This window comes from Xiphophorus couchianus, chromosome 21 (genome assembly GCF_001444195.1).
Source record: "Xiphophorus couchianus chromosome 21, X_couchianus-1.0, whole genome shotgun sequence".
NCBI lineage: Eukaryota > Metazoa > Chordata > Actinopteri > Cyprinodontiformes > Poeciliidae > Xiphophorus > Xiphophorus couchianus.
In genome coordinates, this window is record NC_040248.1 from 10,325,453 (window position 1) to 10,348,733 (window position 23,281).

Sequence of the window (23,281 nt, forward strand, 5' to 3'; positions counted from 1 at the left end):
TGTTGTTATCTCCAACCTTGCCTTTGTCTGTAATACAGCCACAGATAATTGTTGAAACATTGAGTTCTACACTTCAGCTCAGTGTGAAGGATACAAAGGTGGAACGCTGCTGTTTTAACTCAAACTTTCCATACTGCTCAGTATATTTTTTTGCATCCTCAGATTAAGTTTTATAACTTTAATTATAATAGTTGCTTCTATTAGACCAAAGTCAACGGTTTGCAATATTGCCTTGGAAGTATTTTCAAATATACAGGTCAATTTACAGGTACTTAATATAATTTCATCTGAAACATCTTAAATGAAGCTTAGTTATTGTTGTTTTCATGCTTAAATCTCTGCCTAAATATTTTACACTCAATTCTTTTCAAAAATTTGCATTTTTGAAAATGTAATTTGGCAAACTTTATTTATTTTATTGCCCCAATTCAGTAAGTGAGTTGCATATAGATAAATTCCACTGAGACTGATTTATTTAATATGACACTACAGCCTATTATATTTTTTTATTTATTTATGAATGTCCTCTATTTAACTTTCTGTCAGCAGTATGTTGCCATTATCATGTTTCACCATGGAGATTATGTATTTATAACTGGTGATGTGCAATGTTTGTAAGTGCCCACTATGGTCAGACAGAAATTGGACTGTTAATGCAATAAAATGTAAAATTTATGAACTGTCTCTAAAAGCAATAAGTGGAAGCAGCAGTTTCAAGTGAAAGAAACATCGTTCTGTGTGTTTTGTCAACACATAAACTGGAACAGCAAGGCAACATGTTACAAGAGTCATGTCAAAACAGAGAGAGAGGAAATACATGTAGCACAAGAAAACACACACCTGCAGGGTGAGGAAATACTAACCACACATATAAAGGTCCTATGTTTGAAGCCATAACCTTCTTTCTGTGAGGCAGTAATACCACCATGCAGATGGTTCATCAGCAATAAGTGATAAAGCAATATGTGTTGGGGTGAAGTTGCGTCAGAACATTAGAGAAGTTTTCCCAATCTTGTCGACGCCAGGATGGACCAGAGAGGAGAGTTGTACAGGAGATACTGCAAGGACAAAACACCTGACGTGTCCAGAAAAACAGTAAGGAGAGATTGTAGCATCCTGAACGTCAGCAGTGAGTGAGTCAGAGGAAGAAAATAAAACATTAATGCAGGCCATATAAGACGGCTGTGGTGTGAATTGTAGGTTAGTATCTGAGTCACTTTTATTTATTTTATAAATAAAGGACTGCTTTATGAAACAAAAAAAAACATTATCTTACTAAACACAATTTCACAAAATATTGAATGTTGTGTCAATCTGAAACAGGCTTCGTTAGTTTATTTTTGTTTTTTGGGGAGTGGGAGGACTTTAAATTTACATTACAAGTTGTAAGTGACATTAGACATTTAATGGCATGATTTTCTTTTACCTCAGATTATGACGAAAACAGAGCATTGATGGAAATGTACCTAGGAAGAAAGGCAGTAAAAATAAGCCATTGTTCGTGGACCTCTAGGGTGGCATCATAAAATAATTTTAAAAAGGCTAAATGTGGAAGGCATGAGAACAGTATAGCTGTCATCGGTTCAGGAATTAGCAGATATCATAGCCCATCCCTATTGAGAATGAAGGTGACTGGCTGGAAGGTTAACAAAAATGGTTACTATAAATAAGATTTTAAGAATGAGGGGAACTTGCTGAAGAACAGCCTCTTTGTCAATCGGGTTTTTGTAGCTGAGGTGTCATATGGAAGCCATTCTTCACTAGAAATGACATGACTATCCACTGGGAGTGTGATGAAAGGATCTACAATGGCACATGAGCAAAGCGTAAGAAACATTTATGAACTTGTGAGCAAAATGGTAAAAACCTTGTGTCCAACACCCATTTCCTTTGAATTAGAAGGAAACCAGGCAGTGGCATTGCTTTGTTAGACAATAACATTGCTTATTGTCTAACATAGAGAAGGTCGATAGATCAATCCCCATGACACATTCTAATATCCTTTATTGTTTGAGTGTCCTTTAATGAGACCCTGAACTGCACTTTGCCTCCAATGCATTCAGTGGTGAGTGGGTGTGCGTATCATAAAAGTAGCAACAAAAAAAAAAACTATGAAAGCTCTTACTGTACTTGATGTAACAATAATTATCCATTTGGTACATGAATAAATCTGAATCTGAATCTACCAATTACTGTAGGAATATAAAGCAGTACATTTGTTAGAGAACAGATATGTTTCCCAGAACCTTCAGTACATACGTACATACATTTTGTTTTGCTAGGGTTTTGGCTTAAACCCAGATTTTTCTCTGTGACAAAACACAAACTTTTAGAGCTTTGAATCCCCACCGGCTTTCAGCAATCAGCCCCAAATTTCAATAAGTAATTGAGGCAACAGTTATTTGTTTTGTGTTTATCTTAAGATGTTAAAATTAAAAGCCAGGCCATATCTGAGAAAAGTTTGTTTATTTGTGGTAAAACAAGATAATCATTTACTGAGCCAATTCCCTTGAACACACTCAAAGACTAATTTTATTTGTTTCAAGAGGGATGAGGAGATGACACAACATCTCTGCCATGGCTCTTACTGGATGTTGGAGCTGGTTATATGATTCAGAGGGGGCCCAGGGCTATTGACTCAGCTGAGCCTGCACTCCCCAACATTTCACAAAGTTACAGGACGGCCCAAAGGGGTCTGAATGGGAAGAGTGTATGTACATGGGCTGTGAAAGCTCAGAGATTAATTTCAAAAGAGAAATTCAGAGGCTTGGCCTGTTTTATCTGATGTTTATTATTAATACCGGCTTTTACTTTTGACTTTTTAATTTCATAAGGCTGTTCAGCTCTTTTGAGAAATGGGTCAGGGGAGAGGTAGATCACTGATGGTCACATGTTTACAGAAGGGAAGTCTGGCAGGGTCCTGGAGACGGTTTCGGTACGTCACTGAGTGTTAAAAACATTTTCTTTGCACAGAAATATTCAGACACATTTACAACGATGAACACCCACTCACAGCTTTTCAACGGTAACCAGTGAAACCTAATGTATAGCCAGATTTTATTACAAATTGGTTCCAATTTAACATTTCAATAGTAAAATCTAAGTTGAAAAAAATTGCGAAAAAAAAGAAAAGTTACTTTAAAACACACAGTGGCATATTTATTTGTCTGGGTTGATTCTGTTAGATCCAGATATGTCTAAATGTATTGAAAGATGTCTTTAATAAACATAAATTAGTCTTCAGAGAAATAATTTTAGCTTGAAGGTGAATCTATCACTTCCTTTGGGATAGTCTATAATACTCCAGTAGCAGAACAGGTAGGTATCTTAAGAGAGTTAGATACAACAATATGACAACTCACTGCCTTTATTGAATTTAAAAGTCTATAATACTTGCTTAACAGAACAGATAGTTACCTTATGGGAGTAGAAAACAGCAGTATGACATCTCACGGCCTTTATTTAATTTAAACGTCACCAACTGAAATACTTCACTAGACTGGAAGGAGGTACAAAAATGGTTTTATCCACTAAAGATCTTATAAGGAGCCCAAAACATTCATGGGAGAGGTTATGCTGAATGCGAAGTAGCAAGCCTCCCTCAGCATCCCCCCTCAGCATTTTCCCATCCCTCCCTTAAAGAATGTGTGGATGTAAAAAAAAAAAAAAAGAAGAAAAAAGTAACCTTGGGGAGCTCAGAACTAAACAACAACTAATTCAGCATCTGTCACAGGCCTTCCTCCAGTGTTTTAGACACTTCCTGTTTGTGGAAAAGATTAGTTGTCTGTACATCTCTGTTAATTTTCTCCAAACTAAAGGAGTTCGGCAACATAGTTTTACATGCCAAGAATCAACCTTTGGGTCATTGATTTCCACAGTGTTAAGATGTACTGTAGTTGTAACATGGTTAAAGCTAAATAAAAAATGATAACAAAAAAAAAACAAACAAAAAAAGCGTGTTTAATCCTGGGTCCAAGTTGAACTAATGAAAAAGAGTACCCAGCTGATGTGATAGAGGACATTATGTTTTTAAGGTTTTGGTCATGTTACTGTCATCCTCCCACACAACCTCTGGTAGAGTCATAGTTTTGACATATGTTGGTCATGGGAGTAACAAGACAGGTCCAGTAAGAGGTGCAGTAAATATTTTCTGAACCTTGACTACGGAAGAAGGATGGTGAGAGGGCTGTCCTTGACAGCTTCACGTAACACTGGGGAATTAAAAGACCACTTAACGTCACATTTAACATGTTTGGGTCATCTGAGGAAGATTTATTTTGCCTCTATGTATGTTATTGGCTATTTGATAGACCAAGACATAGTAGAGCATGAAAAGATTATGAAAAATATATGGTTTTTAGCTTCTTTTTTTTATTTATTTAACTCTGAAATATGTGGCATGGATTGAAATACAGCCAACTTTATTCTGATACCCCTGTATAAAAACTAGCACCAAAACTGACTAGAAAAGCATGAATCAGCCCATGGTAACTCTAGAAAAGTTGAAGAGCCAGAGCTCCTGTGGAAGAGTTCGTTGACAGTTTGGTTGTGCATACAAAATATCTGGTCTTAATGGAAGAGTGGCAAGAACAAAATCATAAAAGCTTTGCTGTTTGCTACAAACACTGCAACAAGCATTTAGAAGATGGAGGCCTGGTCCAATGAGACCAACCTAGTTTCCATTCAGCGCATTAAAGCTCAAGATTGTTGCGAAGAAACAACCTAATACTACAGGAAAACTGTTTGTCTGATGTCATTGGTGGTCATGCTAACTATCCTGCTCTACTGTGGTGGAGGAGATGTAGAGCAGCAGAGAGGTAGGGGGACATATTTTCTTCTTTATTTTACAACTTTTGTGTTTTATTTTCTGTGAATCCTCGAACTAATCATCCGTTCTGCTCTAAGGGATACTTTAAATCCCCTTGGAACAGCCAAAGATCTTACAATACCTTAAAAAGTAGTAAAAGTTGAACTGAGCTTTCATGGCAGAAAATATTTGATCATTTCCACCTGTTCTTTGTGTCAGTCCTGCCAAGATAAAATGTGTTCAGCTCCCACAGGAATGATGAGGAAGACATGCATAGCAACTAGAAACTGAAAGACTTTACAAGGTGGACAGTTTTCTATTAAAAACTTATGATGATCATTAAGACTGCATGTCATTCACCTCTGATATATGTTGCCTGTTGTGCGCTCAGAGTAATGTTGCAATACACAAAAGAGAGTTTGGAATATTTTAAACTAATGAATGCCATATGTGCAAAGAAAAAAAATGTATTCGTGTTCTGTATTTATTCATTATGATGAAATCCAAGATGGCTTGTTAATGCTAATTAAAAATGCAATCTGTTCACACAACGTGAATTTTATAGAAACCATACAGTATAAACCTGTCGATGTTATGTACAATAATGGTACATAAAGCTTTATAAATGATTCTAAAATAAGCATATCTCTAATTGCATCAAATTTTTTTAAAATCTACTTTATAAAATTTGCTTACTTTTATTAAATGGGGAGACAATCCCCAATATTATTTTCTTTGTTTGTTTGTTTTTGTTTTTTTCGCAAATCATCAGTACCATAACTTATGGTGCCCCTAAGTACTTTTTAAACTTGATCAGTATGTAAAAACCTTTAATTAATAAAAGAAAAAGTCTTGAAGAGCTGATGCAAATGTAACGTGATTATATAAAAATTACATTTTCATTTATTTTAAGATATTGGAATCTCTTTACCGATTTTTACAAGGTGTGCTAATAAATATGGAGGGAGAGATTTGTTTTTCCGTAAGAAGATTAAACAGCACCTTACTCAGTCTTGATAAGCACTTTATGGTCTGAACTCAATCTTCACATATTGCACAGTATTGTGTTTCTCTAGTAGGTGGTTCTGCTTTGGGTTTGGCATTTCACCGACTGTGTTGCTGTGCTGCACAAGGTCTGTCCTTCCCCGCAGTGCTCCCTGTGCTACCAGTAATTACGACAATTCATTCTACAACAGCTTAAGCGCTAACCAAGCTAATCTTGTTAGAATGATTTGATTAGCAAGAACATTAAGCACTACCATACCTCAGGGCAATAAGTGTAAGAGATTAAGCCTCATCCCATTTCTGGCCTTACTCATTCAGAAATGATGCAACATGCAATCAATAAATGAAATAAATAAGCCAGTATTTTACCTCGGTTGCACAACATTGCAAAACATTGTTTTAGACATATCTTGGATCGACTACTGAAAGGGGATTCTCTTTTGGTTTGCTGTACCGTCCACAAATTCAGACAAACACCATTTTTCCTTTCTATAATAGTACCGTCCCTGGAGAAATAATATTTCCCACATCATATTCTCACAAATATCCATTTTTAAATTATCAACATCTGTTTCTGCTTGTAGTCCAAGAGTGTAAATCACTGTTATAGTGCTGGGTGTTGCAACAACATCCTGTCCCCACGAAAAAAAAATAAAAAAATGTTTGTTTTGTAGAATATACAGCTAGAGATTCAGGGCCTGATGCATAACTCTTCGTCTCCGCTTCCTGAGAGGTCTCATGGGGTCAGATGCAGGCCGTTGATTGTTCCTGCGGCAGCGAGGAATTGCTGCCACAGACTCTTTCTGCTCTCATAGAATACACCTAACCTAATGGATAGTTCTTATCATTCGCAGTAATTGAAGATATAATGGAGCTGAACTGTAATCCCGCTAGAGGTGTAAATGGCTCTGTTGCTGTGCAAAGCAAGATAAACTGTGACATAAACTGCCCTCTTTGAAATACAACAGGTATAAAACTGAAGAGATATATACCTGCATGTCATTGTATTTCCAAGAGTTTCTCCAGACTTTTGTGTTAGTTCCCTTTTGACCTCCTGGGTATTTTCACCTGTCGAGGTTCGCTCTAACTTGGACACTTTCAAATGGTAAGGTCACACCAGAGTGAGAAAAAGTCACCAATCGGGCTAGCTGCAGCTCCTCAGTTGTTTGTGTTTCCTTTATTTTACATTCACAACTTTGGTCATCTGCAACTCTTTGTTTACTAAAACTCTGTGCACCTATTACACAACAGCCAAGGCCTCGCTACACCTCAGCATGTTTTAAGTAGGGAGGCAACTTCTCAACTTCTGTCAGGATCCTGAAAGAGAAAATAGTGAGAGACAAATACCTTTAGTACCGGTCTGTGCCTGAAGTTGCATGTGGTCCCTAAAAATAGACATTCCTTTATAACGTAGCTGCATTAAACGTTCTCAAAGTGGGCAGGCTTCAGATTACTTCCCTTAGTGCTAAAGATCTTGCTTTAAATAATTATTTTTATCAAAGACTTCAGTCACAAGAGAGTTGAAAGAGATACATTGGAGAAGTGCCTGTCCATATATTTTATGTTTTCGCAGTTTTGGTTGTTTGGTACTTGGTATAAAATAGGGCCGTCTGCCACAGGACATTTCGTATCAACATGCATCAATTTAAATCCACACAGCGGACATTTTTTACCCACTTAGGACCAGTAATAGCCAGTTTACATACAGCAGACCTTGCAACAATGGTGAACTTTGGGGGAATAGAACAGAATCCCAGGGAGTGTGTAATAAAATTAATAATAATAAAATAAAGAAGTAAAATAAGAACAGCTGAATCTCACACTGTTAAACAGGAAATGTTTGGAGAAACCCAGCAATGACTGTAAAACCCAGCTCCTCCCTGCCAGCCCCAATTTAGCCCCTTTCTGAGATCCCCACCCCCGAACCTTTAACAAGGCTGCTTGATTCAAATTGAGAGACAGCATTTAGCAGCTATTAATAACGCATGATGACAGGGTCCATCATAATCAGAGCCTGGTTGCTCCTTTCAGGATGAATTGAGGGCGACGGACAGGGTGCTGATATGATAAGATCACTTTATGGCCGTAGCTCGAGAAATGGCAAGAAGTTCAAGAAAATTCTAGGCATGTCAGCAATTTTCAAGTAAATTCAGTTTATACAAAAGAAAGTGATTAAAAACATACAGCTCTAGAAAATGCAAGAACATCAAGAATACCCTTTGCATGGCAGCGATATTCAAATTAAATCAGTTCGTACAAAGCAAAAAGTGATTGAAAAGATACAGAATATAGTCAAAACAGAAGAGCAAGAACTTTAGTGACGCTGTTTGTGTGAGAGTGTGACTATGACCTGTTGGGTAAATATAGCTGGACCAGGACAAAACTTAACTGGCTCCAATAAACTCCATTTATCATTGTAGTGTGTGTGTACATGTGAAGGGGTGCGCGTGTATGTGTGTGTGTCTTGTTTGTGAGAAAAAAAGAGAGAGAGAGAATTTGGAAGCGTGGGGAGGGGGTCTGTCTGTGTGTCAGGCAGGAGTCCTGCTCATCTCACTCCATGAGTTAAGTTAAATCACAGACAGCCGCTGGCAGTGGTCTCTCTTTGTCCCTCTGTTCATCCAGCTCTGAAGGCGTCACACGACCTCCTGGTTCCACAGCTGAAGGTAAGAGCTCACACTCTAACAAAAGTTTTAATGCCAGAAATGTCTGGGTTTCTGTTGCTTTTAGTAATTAAATAGTATTTTTCAGGTAGCCAGCTAGTAGCCCCCTGTCCTGGGGCAGAACGCTGGCAGTTATAATAATATTTATGTAATGACAACTCCACATGTTATTTGTAACCACAGCTTTGACTGGTGAGGCCCATTGTTGCTGTTTGTTTAGGTTATTCATGTCAAACACATGCAAAGTTTCTGCTTTAGCATTTGAAATGGCATGAAGGGAATTCTGCAATATATTTCGCAACCTATGCAAAGTATCATGTTCATAGACCCATCGGATTAGATCTGCTTCCTGACAAAACAGAAGTTGCCTTCCTGCTGAAATGTCCAATTTTTAAAGAATGTTATCTAAAGGTAAGCGAAAACTGTTTGGGGAATAAAATCAGGTGGGCCTGTGTGAATAAAGGAGACTATTAATGAAGCATGAACTTGTTTCAGAAAGACTTTATTCTTGACTAGAATGTGAGATATATAAATAGGTCTAACTTTTTCAGATGATTCGTAAGCCTTAGATGTTTTCATATTTATAAGCAAGGCAGTGTCAAAGCTCTGCAGCAAAGTAATCCTCTAATGGACTAAAAATAAGTAGGTGAGAAAATGACTTCTTATCTGTTGTGTTGTAAATAGACATGTGAGTATAGTACAGTATAGCCCACTCCATGGGCAGAACCTTGCTCTATTTAATTGTCCAGGTCACATGTGGACTCAGTTCTGTAGACAAACAACTGTGGACCTGACATTTGAAGTATACAGTTTCCATTAGCTGCTCTGCAGCAAACCGTAAGACATGACCCAGTTACCTTATGCTAAACAATAAGCCCAGTGGGGGCACAAGATCTCAATACAAATCAAGTCTAGCTGCAACTATCTAACTTATCTCTATGTTTATTTTAAACTGCACAACACGTTAATTATATTAGAGCAAAATGAATCTGTGCAATATCATAATCACAAAAAATGACTTGGTTGCAACATTTGGTTTGTTATATTATGTCAGATATCAAGAATAAAAAGAGACATGGATTCTAATGATATAAACTGGCTACTTGGAAAGACTTTCGTTGTCCTTTATGCCTACAACTGACATAGATGTAGGGAGAACAGTGTAGAGAAAGAAAAAGAGTAATGAGGAAAATAGGGATTATTCACAATAGAATATGCAATAATCAACAATGTTGCAATTATTATTTTTCTTAAATCTTGCAGTTATTCATACCTCTGGCAAATATAGATTAAAAGTCATTTCCATTCAAATATAAAGCTTGTTTTCAGTGGGAATGAAACCGGTGTATCTGAAATAGTAGGAAATTTATTTTATCTTCATTGGCAGTACAGTAAATATAGATAGACAGATCATGTTCAGCTCAACCCACCTTTAATTATCTTTTTTCTATTTCTCTTGAAGAAAAATGTATTGCCACATCACAATGCTGCCACCACTCTTTGTGGAATATGAATGAATACATGCACAATTTTTTTCAAATAGTTTCAGAACACACATTTACTATGAAAAGCTCTTTTAGCACATACACAAAGACAGACAGCACCTGGAATTTAGAAGAAATCACTGCTTCAAGTTTTCTTCAGCATGCATAATCTTTTTCTAAAACTATCCCACTTACGGCAAATATATGCAACGTTTCTTAAATATTTTAAACTTTTGTTGTGCAATTTTATTTGTACAACTTCGTAACAGTCCGTTTTTGTACATAATCTTTTATATCTTCCAGTCATTGTTTTTGTATGTTTTCTAAAATAGATCTTTAGTGGTTTTCACGTTTTTGTTGAAATTTTATCAGGGGCTCCTGGATAAAATGTTCACGGTGGTGACTATGCTGTCACTTATTTACTTCATTTTCCTCCACATAAAGATGCAAAATACCTTATATGCAAAATACAAACAGTACGAGAAGCTTTGAACTTCACTTGAAATGCCAGCTTAATAATTTTGAGGAAAGTTGTGAGAGGGTATGGTTAGATATAACTAATATTAATCCTCAGGGAGAGACTGATAAGTTATAGTGTCTTGCAGTTTTAATGCAAGCGTGAGTTAGTTGTGACAAATGGAAGTGAATGTGTGCTCTTCTAACTTGTTTAGATGTGCAGGATGTGAACAGTTGAAAGCGCCTATTGTTAAAGGAACTTCCTGTTGACCAAACGAGGCTGAAATGAGAGGACGATCAGGTGATGGCTAATGCATGTCTCCTAATGGCATGGTGAACCTTGCTTCCTAATGGGCTTTGTATAAATCATTAACTCTATCAGCCAGATACTGTAGTTGCTTCTCGCTATGGCTGACCAGATGGTGGTGCTCATATCAGAGCGGATTGGTGCTACAGCTGCGTGCAGCTTCGAATAACTCAGTTGATGGGAACCTCATTTCTGTTTCGCCAGGGTTACTTTCTCCAGCAGGATTCCCATGAGTTCACGCAGGAAGAGGCACATTTGAATGCCCCTAAAATAGGATTAGATGTGGAATGTTGCAACTACAGTGTCACTCAGAACTCAGTCAGTACGCTTTGGGTCGGAAAAGTCCACAAACTTCCTCAAAACTTTGATTTTATCTTTCATTGTAAGCAGCTTTGTGTTTGTAGACAGGCACAGTGACACACAGACCTTTGTCTTGTCTTAGAGGATGCAGCTTGCTCATGGAGCTTGTGAAGTAGATGTTTACCTTCCTGAGTGTGGTCACCCAGGGTTTATGGCTACCATTTAGTACTGTACCATCTCATTCAGAACTGAAGCTCACTGGACAGAGCGGCGCTTATTAACCTGTTGCCGATCAACCTTCTGTTGGAACTACCTCACAATTTTTACAGGATTCTCATACGTATGCATGACTTTCAGCTTTGCTTAAATAGCACTGCTCTAGCAATCACTATCCCCCTCATGGAAAAATACCAGTGGTCAACTAATCACATACTGGGATATAACCTGTACAGTCCATATGTTGTCAAATTGTTTCCACTTGCGGTCATCTGAAATGCTTTGAATACCAAGAGATTCACTGTAACTCTAGAGCCTGAAATCTTTTTACCTTATGTCTTGTTATAACCCCAAATTCTATGTACCGTACTTAATTGGATTATGTGACAGACTAATATTAGCCATAGTTGTGACTTTTACTGTACATGTACTAAATCATTTCATTATAACCATGGTTGTAAATTTAGGGTCATTGTTCTGCTGAAAGGGGAACTTTTACTCTAATCTAGGCGTAGGCAGCCTCTAAAAGCTTTTCTTTCAATATAGCTTTACATAGAGCTCTATTCATCTTTGTCTCAACGGTGCAGTTTCTCTGTACCTGCTGAAGAAAAGCATCCTCACAATCATGATGTTGTCACAACCATGTTTGAGTTATGAGAAAATCTTCTTGCACATGTTTACTGTGTCCCCTGTATGACTTGTGCTTGAGCTATGGATCTCTGCAGATCCTCCAGAGATACCATGAGGCTCCAGAGTTACCATGAAAGTTACCATGATGGTCCCATTGTCTGGGCTGTCAGATTAGGAGGACAGCCATGTCTTTCTAGTTTTATAGTCTTTCTGTTTCCAGTTGATGGATTGAACAGTCTTCTGAGAGATGTTCAAGGTTCTGGATATTACTTCGTAACCTAACCCAGCTTTACACTTCTCCACAGTCTTATCCTTGACCTGTCTGCTGAGTTTCTTGATCTTCACTGACATTCTCTCACTTGTGAGGCCTCCATTAAACAGCTGGATTTATATTGACACTAAATTACACACAAGGGAACTCCATCTACCAGTGAGATAACTTTTGATGGCTTCATCCAGTTTTGAGGTAACAGACCAAAAAGACTGAAGAAAAATTAATGGCATCAATTTGTACAAAATGCTTAAAACTATTAATCATTTTCATTTCAATTCACAATTCACATTAGGTGATGCTTTGTGTTATTATGTTATCTAGATTGCATTAAAGTTTATTAAACTATGGAAACATTCAATGATTTTGAATGCTTTTGCAAGGCATTGTAATCTCAACCTCTAAATAATGGTGTGGTTCTTCTTTGAATGATATTTTGATTCACAGACAGAAACACAGAAAAGAATATGTCTAGGAAATCCCACCAATGACATCTCTGGTCTCTCTTTGCTCTGTAGCCATTACAAAGGAAGGTCTGTGCAGGAAACTCTGAGAACTTTTCATTACGGTGTTGCCCTTGGCACTCGTGCACCTTCCACACCAAAGACGCAGTACCCCATCTGCAACCGATACCACTGTTGCTTTAGCACTCGGAGAATTCATCCGCTAAAACCTGGTGGAAAATGAAGAGATCCCCGAATCTAAGATAAAAGCGTTCCACTTCACGGCTCAGACAGCTTTAACTTCACTCCGACGGCAGCACGAACCCAGTTTCTCAAAGAACAAAATGTAATTTTAATTTAACAAACACTAGCCTGTTATCTTTGCCTAAATCTTTCAATGCAATACTTTTTTGCTCTCTAGTGAGACAAAAAGAACATTTGAGTGAAATTGTATTGCTAGAGTGCCATCTTGTGGCAAGACGCACAGTTTCACCAAACTGGTACTTTAAGGGCTTAATTTCTGCCTTTTGTCATTATCTCACAAAACAGTCATCTTAATTTCCCTAAATCAGCCCATTTAATTTTTATAGCATCTTCAAGCTATTTACCTGTTCTTGAGCTCAAAGCTCAGCACATGTCTCTCTGTGTGTCTGCCTGGTTTAATGAATCCACAAACATCTTGTTTGCTCCTAATTAGTAACAGGAACTGTCTTTATGGCCTAAATGTTACATACACACGGCTTATGCTAATATTATTGCATCAGTTCCACTAATGACACCACAAAGCTATTCTATTAAACATAAAGACTATCAGCAAATGGGAGGATTTTTATTTTTACAACCATCTCTCATTCTGCTCATACAAATGAAGTAAAAAAATAAATAAATAAATAAAAACTAGCCCTGGGGCAAATTTTCTGTGGCACGCAGGTTTGATTTTCTCACAGAGTGAAGTTTCCACAGTGCTGAATCCCTGCTGTCCTGTTTGTTTAGGTGTGTGCTGATTAGAAGTTCTCACGCTGGGTGCGATGTATCTCCGCACGCCAAGGGTTTCAAACATGACAGGTCTTTTTGCGGCGACCGGAGCCTCGGAGCTCTTTAACTCTCTCCTCGCTGCTCCCTCTCGCACCTCTGCCTTTATTGCCATTGTCATCAGAGCTCGGAGCTTTGCCATGAAAGCCTTCAACTAGCACAGGTCATAATGCCCGGTGTAAACGTTCATCTGGGCGCTGTCAGTCCACAAGTCTGATAAACACCCCCAACTCCCCCACCCCTTCTGCCCTTCATTAGCTGAGGGAGAAATTAGAGGAGGGAACGGAAAACAGACCGTCTGAATAATGATCTTTCAAAGGACATTTTTGGAATATTGAAAAACATGTGACATCTGTTTCTCATGGCTTCTTCATTTACAGAAATAACATAAAGCTTCAGGATGGCTTTAATGTTCAGGTCTTTAATGAGCTAGTGCAGGGCGGGCACTTTCATGGGTGCTCGTGTGGATTAGCGTTTATGGACCATGCCAGCAGTAATGACGGCTCCTCTCCCAGACTGTCTGTGACATTTCTGTTGTATTTTCTTTTATAGGACGTGCCGAGGCCCTCGCCCAAGGCCTGTATCAGTTGCCACAGACGCACCCCCCACTGACACGGTTCCCTGCTCTAAAGGATCTGGCACTGCAAAAAAAAAGGGGTGGGGAAATGCCGAACCAAACGAGAGACGAGCCAGCAGGAATAAACTTGACATGTGGCATGTCTGGGAGCCACGAGTTCATCTTCACCCTGGTGCCCATCGTCTACGCCTTCAACTTTGTCATCGGCATCATCGGAAACAGCATGGTGGTAGCAGTCATCTACTGCTACATGAAGCTCAAAACTGTGGCCAATATTTTTGTTCTCAACCTCGCCGTGTCTGATCTCACCTTTGTCATCACTCTGCCCATGTGGGCAACCTTTGCAGCCATGGGTTACCACTGGCCTTTTGGAGGATTTCTGTGCAAGACTGCCGCTGGACTGGTTATGTTCAACCTCTACACAAGCATCTTTTTCCTCACAGCCCTCAGCATTGACCGTTACCTGGCCATTGTGCATCCGGTGCGGTCCCGGCGGTTTCGCACCGTGCTGTACGCACACATCACTTGTGTGATGATCTGGCTGTTTGCCTTTTTGCTTAGCGTTCCCATAGCCTTGACCAGGGATGTCCACTACATTGAAAACTCTAAAACCATAGTTTGTGGCATTCTACACCCAAACGACAAAGACGTCAAAAGGCTAAACAATCTCCTCCTGTGCATCAGCCTCATGAAAAGCCTGCTGGGTTTTCTGATACCTTTTGTCATCATCATCACCTGCTACTGTCTTATTGGGCGGGCCCTGCTAAGGGTGAAGCATATCCAGAAAAGCTCCTGCTCCCGGGATGATGAGGTGCTGCACATGCTCGCGGCAGCTGTTCTGGCCTTCTTCCTGTGCTGGGCACCCCACCAAGTATTTCACTTCATGCAGATGCTCACTCAGCTTATCTTGGCTAACAATTGCACCATCCTGGAAATCATTGACACTGCCATGCCGTTCACCATTTGCATTGCCTACTTCAACAGCTGCGTCAACCCCATCGTGTACAGTTTTGTAGGGCGCAACTTTCGCAAGAACTTACTGAGACTGCTGCGATGCTCTCCACGCAGAGCTGCAAGGCCTCATCCTAGCATCAGCTCTAAGATGAGCGCTCTCTCTTTTCGTGCCTCTGAAGCACTGAGCCTCAAAGTCAAAAACAGCGTTTCCTGCGATGTCAAATGACAACGGCCAAAGACAGAAACTGTGAACAGATGAGTTGTCCTCCTTCTTGGTCTGCGGTGAAAACGGAGACGTCCAAAGCTTTAAAACCTCAGCTGTAAAATATGAGCAGTGAAACTTTTAAAAGAAAAAGACCAAAAAACAATCACTACCTTATTATGTCGCAAATTTGGTATTCCATACTGTACTACTCATATTTTGTAAACCATAAACTTTAATACATTTTAATAGCTTGACACAAAGGAGTCCTTTATGGTGAAGTGGAAGGAAAATGATACTTACATTTTTGTGATGAATGAAAATCTAAAATGAATGACATAAATTTTGTATTCAACTTCCCTGATTAAGTTTTCAGTAGAACTAGCTTTTGCTGAAAACACAACATCATGCTGCCACCACAGTGTTTAAGCATGGAGCATGATGTGTCCAGTGTGTCTGTTTCCACAAGTAGACTTTTGCATTTTGGCCTTTTGACCAAAATGTTTAATCTCGGTCTCATTTTATTAGAGTGGTATTTTCCATGTGATCTGCCTCCAACAGGGCATGGGGCACATGGATTTCTTACTGCTTACATGCCATCGTTCCCTGGTCTTCATGATGCTGTTTATTCAATAATGCTGTCTAACCAGCCTAGAATTATGTCGATGTGAAATTACCCAGTGGTGGGCTCCATTTAATCATTAGATGGCTTTTGAAAGGAGTTGTCTGAGCTGTATTTCATTTGGGGCATCAGAGTAAAGAAAGCTGGAAACATTTTTATGCCATATTTTCCAGGTTTTTATTTGTTTGTTTTCATGTTCCATTTTACAAGTATGCCTTACTTTGGTTTGGTCTGTCACATAAAAATCACAAAATGTAAATAAGTTACATTGAAGTTTGTGCCTGTACTGTAATAAAATGTCAAAAGAAGATTTAAGGAATTACTTTTTTGCAAGGTACTGTAATTATCCACCAACATTACATTCCCAAATATAAATCTCTATTTATATTTGGGAATTTGTACCACCTCTGAATAACTCCTGAAACTACTGTAACTACTTAAGATAGCATTGCTCTGCTAGAAAGGTTTGTGACTAATTAAAGCTCACTTATCCCATTATTTATAAAAGATGTGCATGTTCTGCAGGATTTTGTCAGCACTGTGTCTTAATGAAACAGCGTAGTTATGTATTGCAGAAACTTCGGTGTGCATTCTGTGTGCTCAGCAGGTTTTCCAAAAGCTTTCATCAGTGATCAAGTGTTCTGATCCAACCCTGCATGCTCTGCCTCAAAATGTTCTGCATGTTGTCATGAAATTTAAATGTGTAATATATTAGACTGAGATAATGTGATATTGCTTTGTGATGCTGACAATTTATGTAAAAAATGTATATGTGTATGCTAAAGTTCCATGTTGGGTGATATTTGTCTTTGTGGTAAATATATATGATTTTGTTTTTTTTTACTCTGTAAGTGTAAATTTTGTGACTAAATATGAGACCAGAAATAAAATTAAAACATATCAATGAGTTTTTTTTTTTTTTTTCTTTTTAGATTTTCTACAAAGATTAGTCAAATCATACATGAATAACATGAATTATGTTTTTGGGAGTAAATGAGAAATCTCCAAAAAGACTTATTAATTACGACAGTCTCATGAAGGCAGCTAATTCTTTGCTTTGCACAAAAAATTAACAGGTATTGATAAATAGCAATAATAATAATTAAATTTAACAAATACATATACTTTTAAAGGCCAGACATGTTTATCTTCAGTGATGGTGATATTTTATTAATTTTGATTAACCTATCCATTACTACAAAAATCTAACTACTCTATTAAACTATGCTATGTTTGAGTTTTGCTTTTGTTTTTTGTTTTTCTGGCCCATGATCATTTTTAATTAGACAATGTCGGCATAATATTTGGACAATAAAACTTAAAAGTTTTTTTTTTAAAGATTTTTCAGGTAGAAGGGTTTTGGACTGAAGCTGAGGCTGGATGAATATCTCATTCATTAGGGATCTGACTAAAACCATAGAAGTAGATTTCTACCATCTCTCAGAGTTAGATATTTACTAATATTGAAAAGGCAAAATTTTATCCTTTTAATTTAGGAATAAACACAGATGATGTTGAGGTGTAATAAAGATTCCTATGAATTATTCTTTCTTTTTAAATTTCAACAAAGTCTGACTGTGTAAAACATTAAAGAACTGGTGATGATTGATCAAAAGTTTGAATAATTGAACTTTGGTGCCCTCTGCAGGTCAACCTTTGGATCTCAAACAGTGAAAGTTTGACGATCATCGCCATCAAGGTGTACCTGCGATGTATGTTGTGTGAACAGTGTTTGGGCTGAGCATCAGTAAGCAGTCAATGCACAATTCAAACTTAAAGCATTATATTCAAATTGAACATTTCTATAGCTGAAGGCGTTCTACAGCTGTGATGAACATTTAAAACCATTCACTCTTCAGTATTTTTATCAGAGATGTTCAGTGTGATTTAAACACCAGGCTGACGGTGACTCTTCTACCAGAGCTTACAGCTAAACGAAGCAGAACACCTGGAGAGAAGAGAGAAGATCAATGTCAATTGGTTGAGTCCATATTAAAGTACATAAGAAATTAAGTTTTATAATATAAGCCTTAATCCATACGAACCAATAAACAAGAAGCAAGTTCACCATAAATCTATTGTGTACCTGGTAGCTATTACCTAAAACAGAAAAAAAATATTACATAAATAATCAATAAAGGAGCACTTAAGCTGATCAACTGAAGTAGGCAAAAGAACAGTGTTTTTAAGTGAAAGCTCAAGTTAAAGAGGTGTGTTTCAGTACAAATCTTGTTTTACTTCCAATCATAACATTAAATGTAGGCACCTTATAATATTTATTCCTATATAGGTCCTTTTTTGTACAGATAGAAGAATGAGCTAATTCCATTCCCTCTTCTAACCCCAATCGTATCAGCAAATGATTCAAAGGCACCACAGCTTCATCACGCCTGCAAAGAAAGCTTCTCTGACCAATGACCCATATTGGAGATTGAGAATGTTGTGGATTTTTATCCACACTAACAAGTCTGTCATTAAAGTCTTCATCTCCAATCACTCCCACACTCAGCTGCTGCTCTTCCAGCAACCTATGAGATTTCTCCAGAGTGCAGCGGGCAACAGAGATTTACCAATGAAATAAACATGTATGAGTCAGAGTGTAACTTTATGTACATTTAAAATAACATGTATGAAGTCATAATATAAGGAATTATTCTTTCACTAGAGTTACTAATATTTTTTATGTGTCAAGGCATGATTTAGAGAGAGAGTTTTCAACTATTTATGTCTAACCTCAAATGTACAAAAATAAACCCCAGCTTTCAAAATGTCAACATTTTTTAAACAACATCATCACAATTACAAATCCATGAGTGAAAAACTAAGTATATCTTTGATGCTTCCACAGAATTTAACTGTAAAAATACTGATCAAAATTAACTGGTCATTAGAAAATATTACCATTCCCAATCTTAATGGATGTCTCCACAAAAACACACAAAGGCCAGATTATGCCTTTGGGTGTTTTTGAAAAATAAAAATTCCAATGCAGACTCTACCCTCAGTTACCTTTCAATGTTTAGGTTTGCAGCAGGACAACTGGAAATAAAAATAAAAAAAACAAGAATTGCATTTTTGGATGGATTGCAAAGAATAAGTACATTCTAACCTAAAATAATATATAGTTTTCAAAAGTGTGAATGAACATCTGAAGAAATATCAGAACATTGTTCTTAAGACAGATGAAGTTAAAGTACCTTGAATGAAGAAAACAAACTAGCAACTTTAAAATATGTTAGTAGAAAGGTGATGATTTGCTAGACCTGGACACTAGTCATTTAGCAGTATTGAAGAGTTAAATTGTAAGTTGTCCTTATAACCGTTATAACTGTGTAAATCTGAGTCCTGCCATCTATCAATTCATAGTGTTATGGAAAAACAATTATTGATAAAGTCATACAGAAAAAGACCACTTCAGGTTATTTATATTAAATCATTTCCATGCTTCAGGCAAAGATCAGATCATTAATATCCATGATTTGCAAAACCCTGGAATTGAAAAGGTGCCATTCTTCCCATTCATTTTACCAAGATTTAAACACCAAGCTGACGGTGACTCTTCTACCAGAGCTTACAGCTAAACGAAGCAGAACACCTGGAGAGAAGTAAGAGAGAAGATCAATGTCAATTGGTTGAGTCCTTATTAAAGTACATAAGAAATTAAGTTTTATAATATAAACCTTAATCCATACGAACCAATAAACAGCGTTTTAAACAGCAAAATTCGCATAACATCAATGAGTCAAACTTTCAAGAGCTAGATAATGCTAGCAGGTTACGAGTGCATAAAAACTTCTGGTAATGTCGTCTAATGTGTTTCTGAAAGCTTAACCATGAACTCACCCCATCACTGTGTGAGTCTTATCTACAGGCCACATTTAGCTGCAGCAAACTATTTACTCCCCGCTCACATGCCTCATTCTCATGGCTCTTTCACCTCTCACCGGGGCGTCCGAGGGGTGCACAGTTAGAGCTCACACCCCTGCTCTTGGAGCTCTCACACTGACTGAACCTCATTGCACGGCTCTGCCCACTCTGTTGCTCGCTTGTGATTTAGGCTCTCCACCGATACTTTACCAAACAAAAGAGCTCCAGGGATCCTACGTAACTCATGTGTTCCCTAGGAAATATAATTTCCTGCTCATGCCTTTCTCTGGAGGGACTGGAGGTTAATTTCCTTCTAGCAACTCACGGAAGTCTACTGTTTCCTTTTTTGTTTGTTCTGTTTTGGTTTAGTTGTTTTGGTTTCATAATTTTGCTAAAAATATGAGGTCCAAAAACCAGTCGTAATACAGTGGAGCCCCCTTGTGTAGGCTCAGGGTTTATAGGTATGGTGTGAATTAGGCTTTGGCCAAAGATAGGGATAAGAACATAGCAGTAACAGTTAGGGTTAAGGGAAATGTCAAGGTTAAGCATAAATGGAGTTACTAAAATGAATGGAAGTCAATACAAAGTCCTAATGTTTGCATGCATGTCGGTGTGTGTGGGGGTGTGTGCGTGTGTGATCCCCATAAATACAATTGTTGATTTTTCAGCCATTCATGATATCAGCTATGTTACATTGCTGCCATGCCGCCTTAACTGCTGCCTCAAAGTACAACTAGTAGCTGTGCTGTGAAATAATAGATCTTCTCAGCATCAAAAGGTGACACAGTCATCCTGTCCTATCCCAACGTGTTCCAGATAAAAGTATTCCTACCCCTCCAACTGACAATTTTTCTACCAAAACAGACCTGAGGTGGGCCCACAGATGGAGCCATTCCAGTGGTAGAGGTCTGATGGCTGGGTGTGTTTGTCTTTAAGGCTCTTAGTCCAGCAGCACAGTAGGTGACAACCATAAAGCACCGTTTTGGCAGCATCTCTGCCCTGTGAAGCATCTGCCTCAGTCTGGAAAATGAGCCAATGATCTGTAGGGAGTTTACATACACTGCCGCAAATCACGCTGGCATTAATGTGATCTATGGTTATCTATTTTAACAAAATGAAAGTCTAATTTTTAGCCAGTCTTTATATTTTTGTCAGCTGTGCTGTTAAATAAACATAATTACATGCATTTGTTTGTTACAACTCAGTTTATAAGACATTGGTACTTTTGTCTTACCTCTAAGAGCCATCTGTCAAAGCTCCATCAAAGTGTGTGACATAAATAAATTTGAACTGTTATGCTGTTGCATTTGTTTTTGCCCACAAGGTGGCAACAAATTATCTTAGCCAAGCAATCTTGTTCCTGGCTTCATTTAATTAGAAAAGATTCATATCACCCTATTGGCAAAGGTAACACTGAGGGACAGATGGGGTGCATGCTACAAATGTTAACTTGAGTGACATTTAAGAATGATGTCATGGGAGTAAATCCTGTTATTGCTCGTTGGAACATTTGTGAATTACCTTTGAATTAACAAAATGAGTGCACAAGTTATTACATCTGTATTGCAGAATCAAATGTTACTCCTCGTATTAGCAGAAGGTCTGAGGAACCATATTGGCAGCAGGGGAAGAAAGCAGAAAGCATCATGTGATCTGGCTGTCTCAGTGGTATAAATTCCTCTTTGTTTCTTCAGTCAGACCTTCTTCAGCTCTAAGCTAAAGCAGAGGCGACTTTGACTTCTCCACTTATAACAGGTATGTAAACTCTTCATATTGACATTTAATCATTGATTTTATGTTATTAATTCAGTTTTTGAATGCATTTTATTTTTATGATTATTTTTATTGTATATATTGTTGATTTACAAAGACTTAACAAAATAAGAACAAAGTACATTTACTACTCAAAGATTTGACATTATGCATACATTACAACTGCATTGTATGCATAATACAATACAACACTTTGAAGATCCTGGGTTCATTTTCTGGCCTGTTATCTTTCTGTGTAAAGTTTCCATATTCTACCTGTTCCTCTCTGGGTATTCCAGTTTCCTCTCACAGTCCAAAAATAAACAATAGGTCAATTGGTCTCTGTGTATTGAATGTGGTGACCTGTTCTGGGTATACCGAGCCTCTCGCACAATGACCTGTATAGATAACCACCAACACTGTCGGAATCAAGTTGCATTTTTGGCTGGGCTACTCCAAAATATTTGATATTACTGCATGTTAGAAAAAACATATTGGCTAAATTAAAACTTTACATTAAACCTAAATATGCCAGGAGTATGAATAACTTTGGGTTTAACAGAATATTATGAGGCTTAATTGTGACAGAACTTCCACCTTTTGTTAAAAGGAACATCAACTAAAGTTACTGCTCTACAAGGATTTAAGTGCAGTGCATACATAAACATGATTGACATTGCCAAGACCCTTCTTCTGGCTTCTATTGATTGTTTCTGGTTAGCACTGGGAGCAATAGGAGAAGGCAGAGGAATCAGATTTTATTTTATTTTTTCACAAATGATCTGTCTCGTACTGTGCTGATATAACATAGTGACAGTTTTAACAAAAATGTAAATTACATTCTGCAGCTATAATAAACGGCTGTTCTATGTTAGTTATTTAGCTGTGAACGTTCATTCTTTTATTTTTGTCTATTAAATGGTGTCTAATTCCATTGGTAGGTCACCTATCCACCACAGAACCAACCCAGACATTATGGAGAGACCACCATCAACACACAGAACGACAATCTCCAAATGTTCTAACATGCATGCCTGTGAACTGCAAGATTAACTAGATCTCCTGGGGTAAACCTATACAGACATATGATAGAGTTAAAAACTACCTCAAAAGCACATGTCTCATTTGGTGTGTATATTAGTGTAATTTACAACAGGGACCAAGTTCTGTGATCTATTCCTGCATGTTCTGTCAGTAACTGAACAAAAAAGTGAAGATCTGTTGCATTTTTAGTGTAATTTTAACCATAATGTATGACTGACTAAAACCACATGCTGCCGTGTATTATGTGGTGTTGACAAGTCTTGCTCTTCTTAAAAGTTTTTTTTTTTTCTAAATTTGCTGTCAACAACATATTCTAAAATAAAAAGGTCATATAAATTCTTCATATTTAAATATAATCACATTTTCTTTAGTTTAATTCCTCAGAAGTGGATTTTCCAAGACCTAAGTATTTAAATTTGACATTTCCTGGAAACAGACATCATTGATTACTCAGTGCTTACAATACTGAGGCAACTATAAATAGCATGAAATTAAGATATTGTTGCTATTTGGAGTAGAATATATCAAGTGACCTTGGTTGAAGTTTCCATAAACTTCTATTAATCATTGACTAGAGGTATTGGCAAAAATAAGTCAACAGGTGCACACAGTATGAGAACTTTCAGGGAGGATGTATGATAGGGATGCATCT

At 37.7% G+C, this 23,281-nt stretch overlaps 1 protein-coding gene across 1 annotated transcript; it reads left to right on the plus strand.

Moving 5' to 3' along the window:
• The first annotated feature begins 8,330 nt into the window (after positions 1-8,330).
• Positions 8,331-16,870, plus strand: LOC114137076 (type-1 angiotensin II receptor). The gene is made up of 2 exons (XM_028005589.1): positions 8,331-8,475; positions 14,164-16,870. Exon 2 carries the CDS (start codon positions 14,277-14,279, stop codon positions 15,366-15,368), a length of 1,092 nt encoding a protein of 363 aa, XP_027861390.1. The 5' UTR covers positions 8,331-8,475; positions 14,164-14,276; the 3' UTR covers positions 15,369-16,870.
• The last annotated feature ends 6,411 nt before the right edge of the window (positions 16,871-23,281 follow it).

Excerpts from the sequence above, each read along its gene's own strand:
- LOC114137076 (XM_028005589.1), top strand. The coding sequence starts at position 14,277 with ATGCCGAACCAAACGAGAGACGAGCCAGCAGGAATAAACTTGACATGT.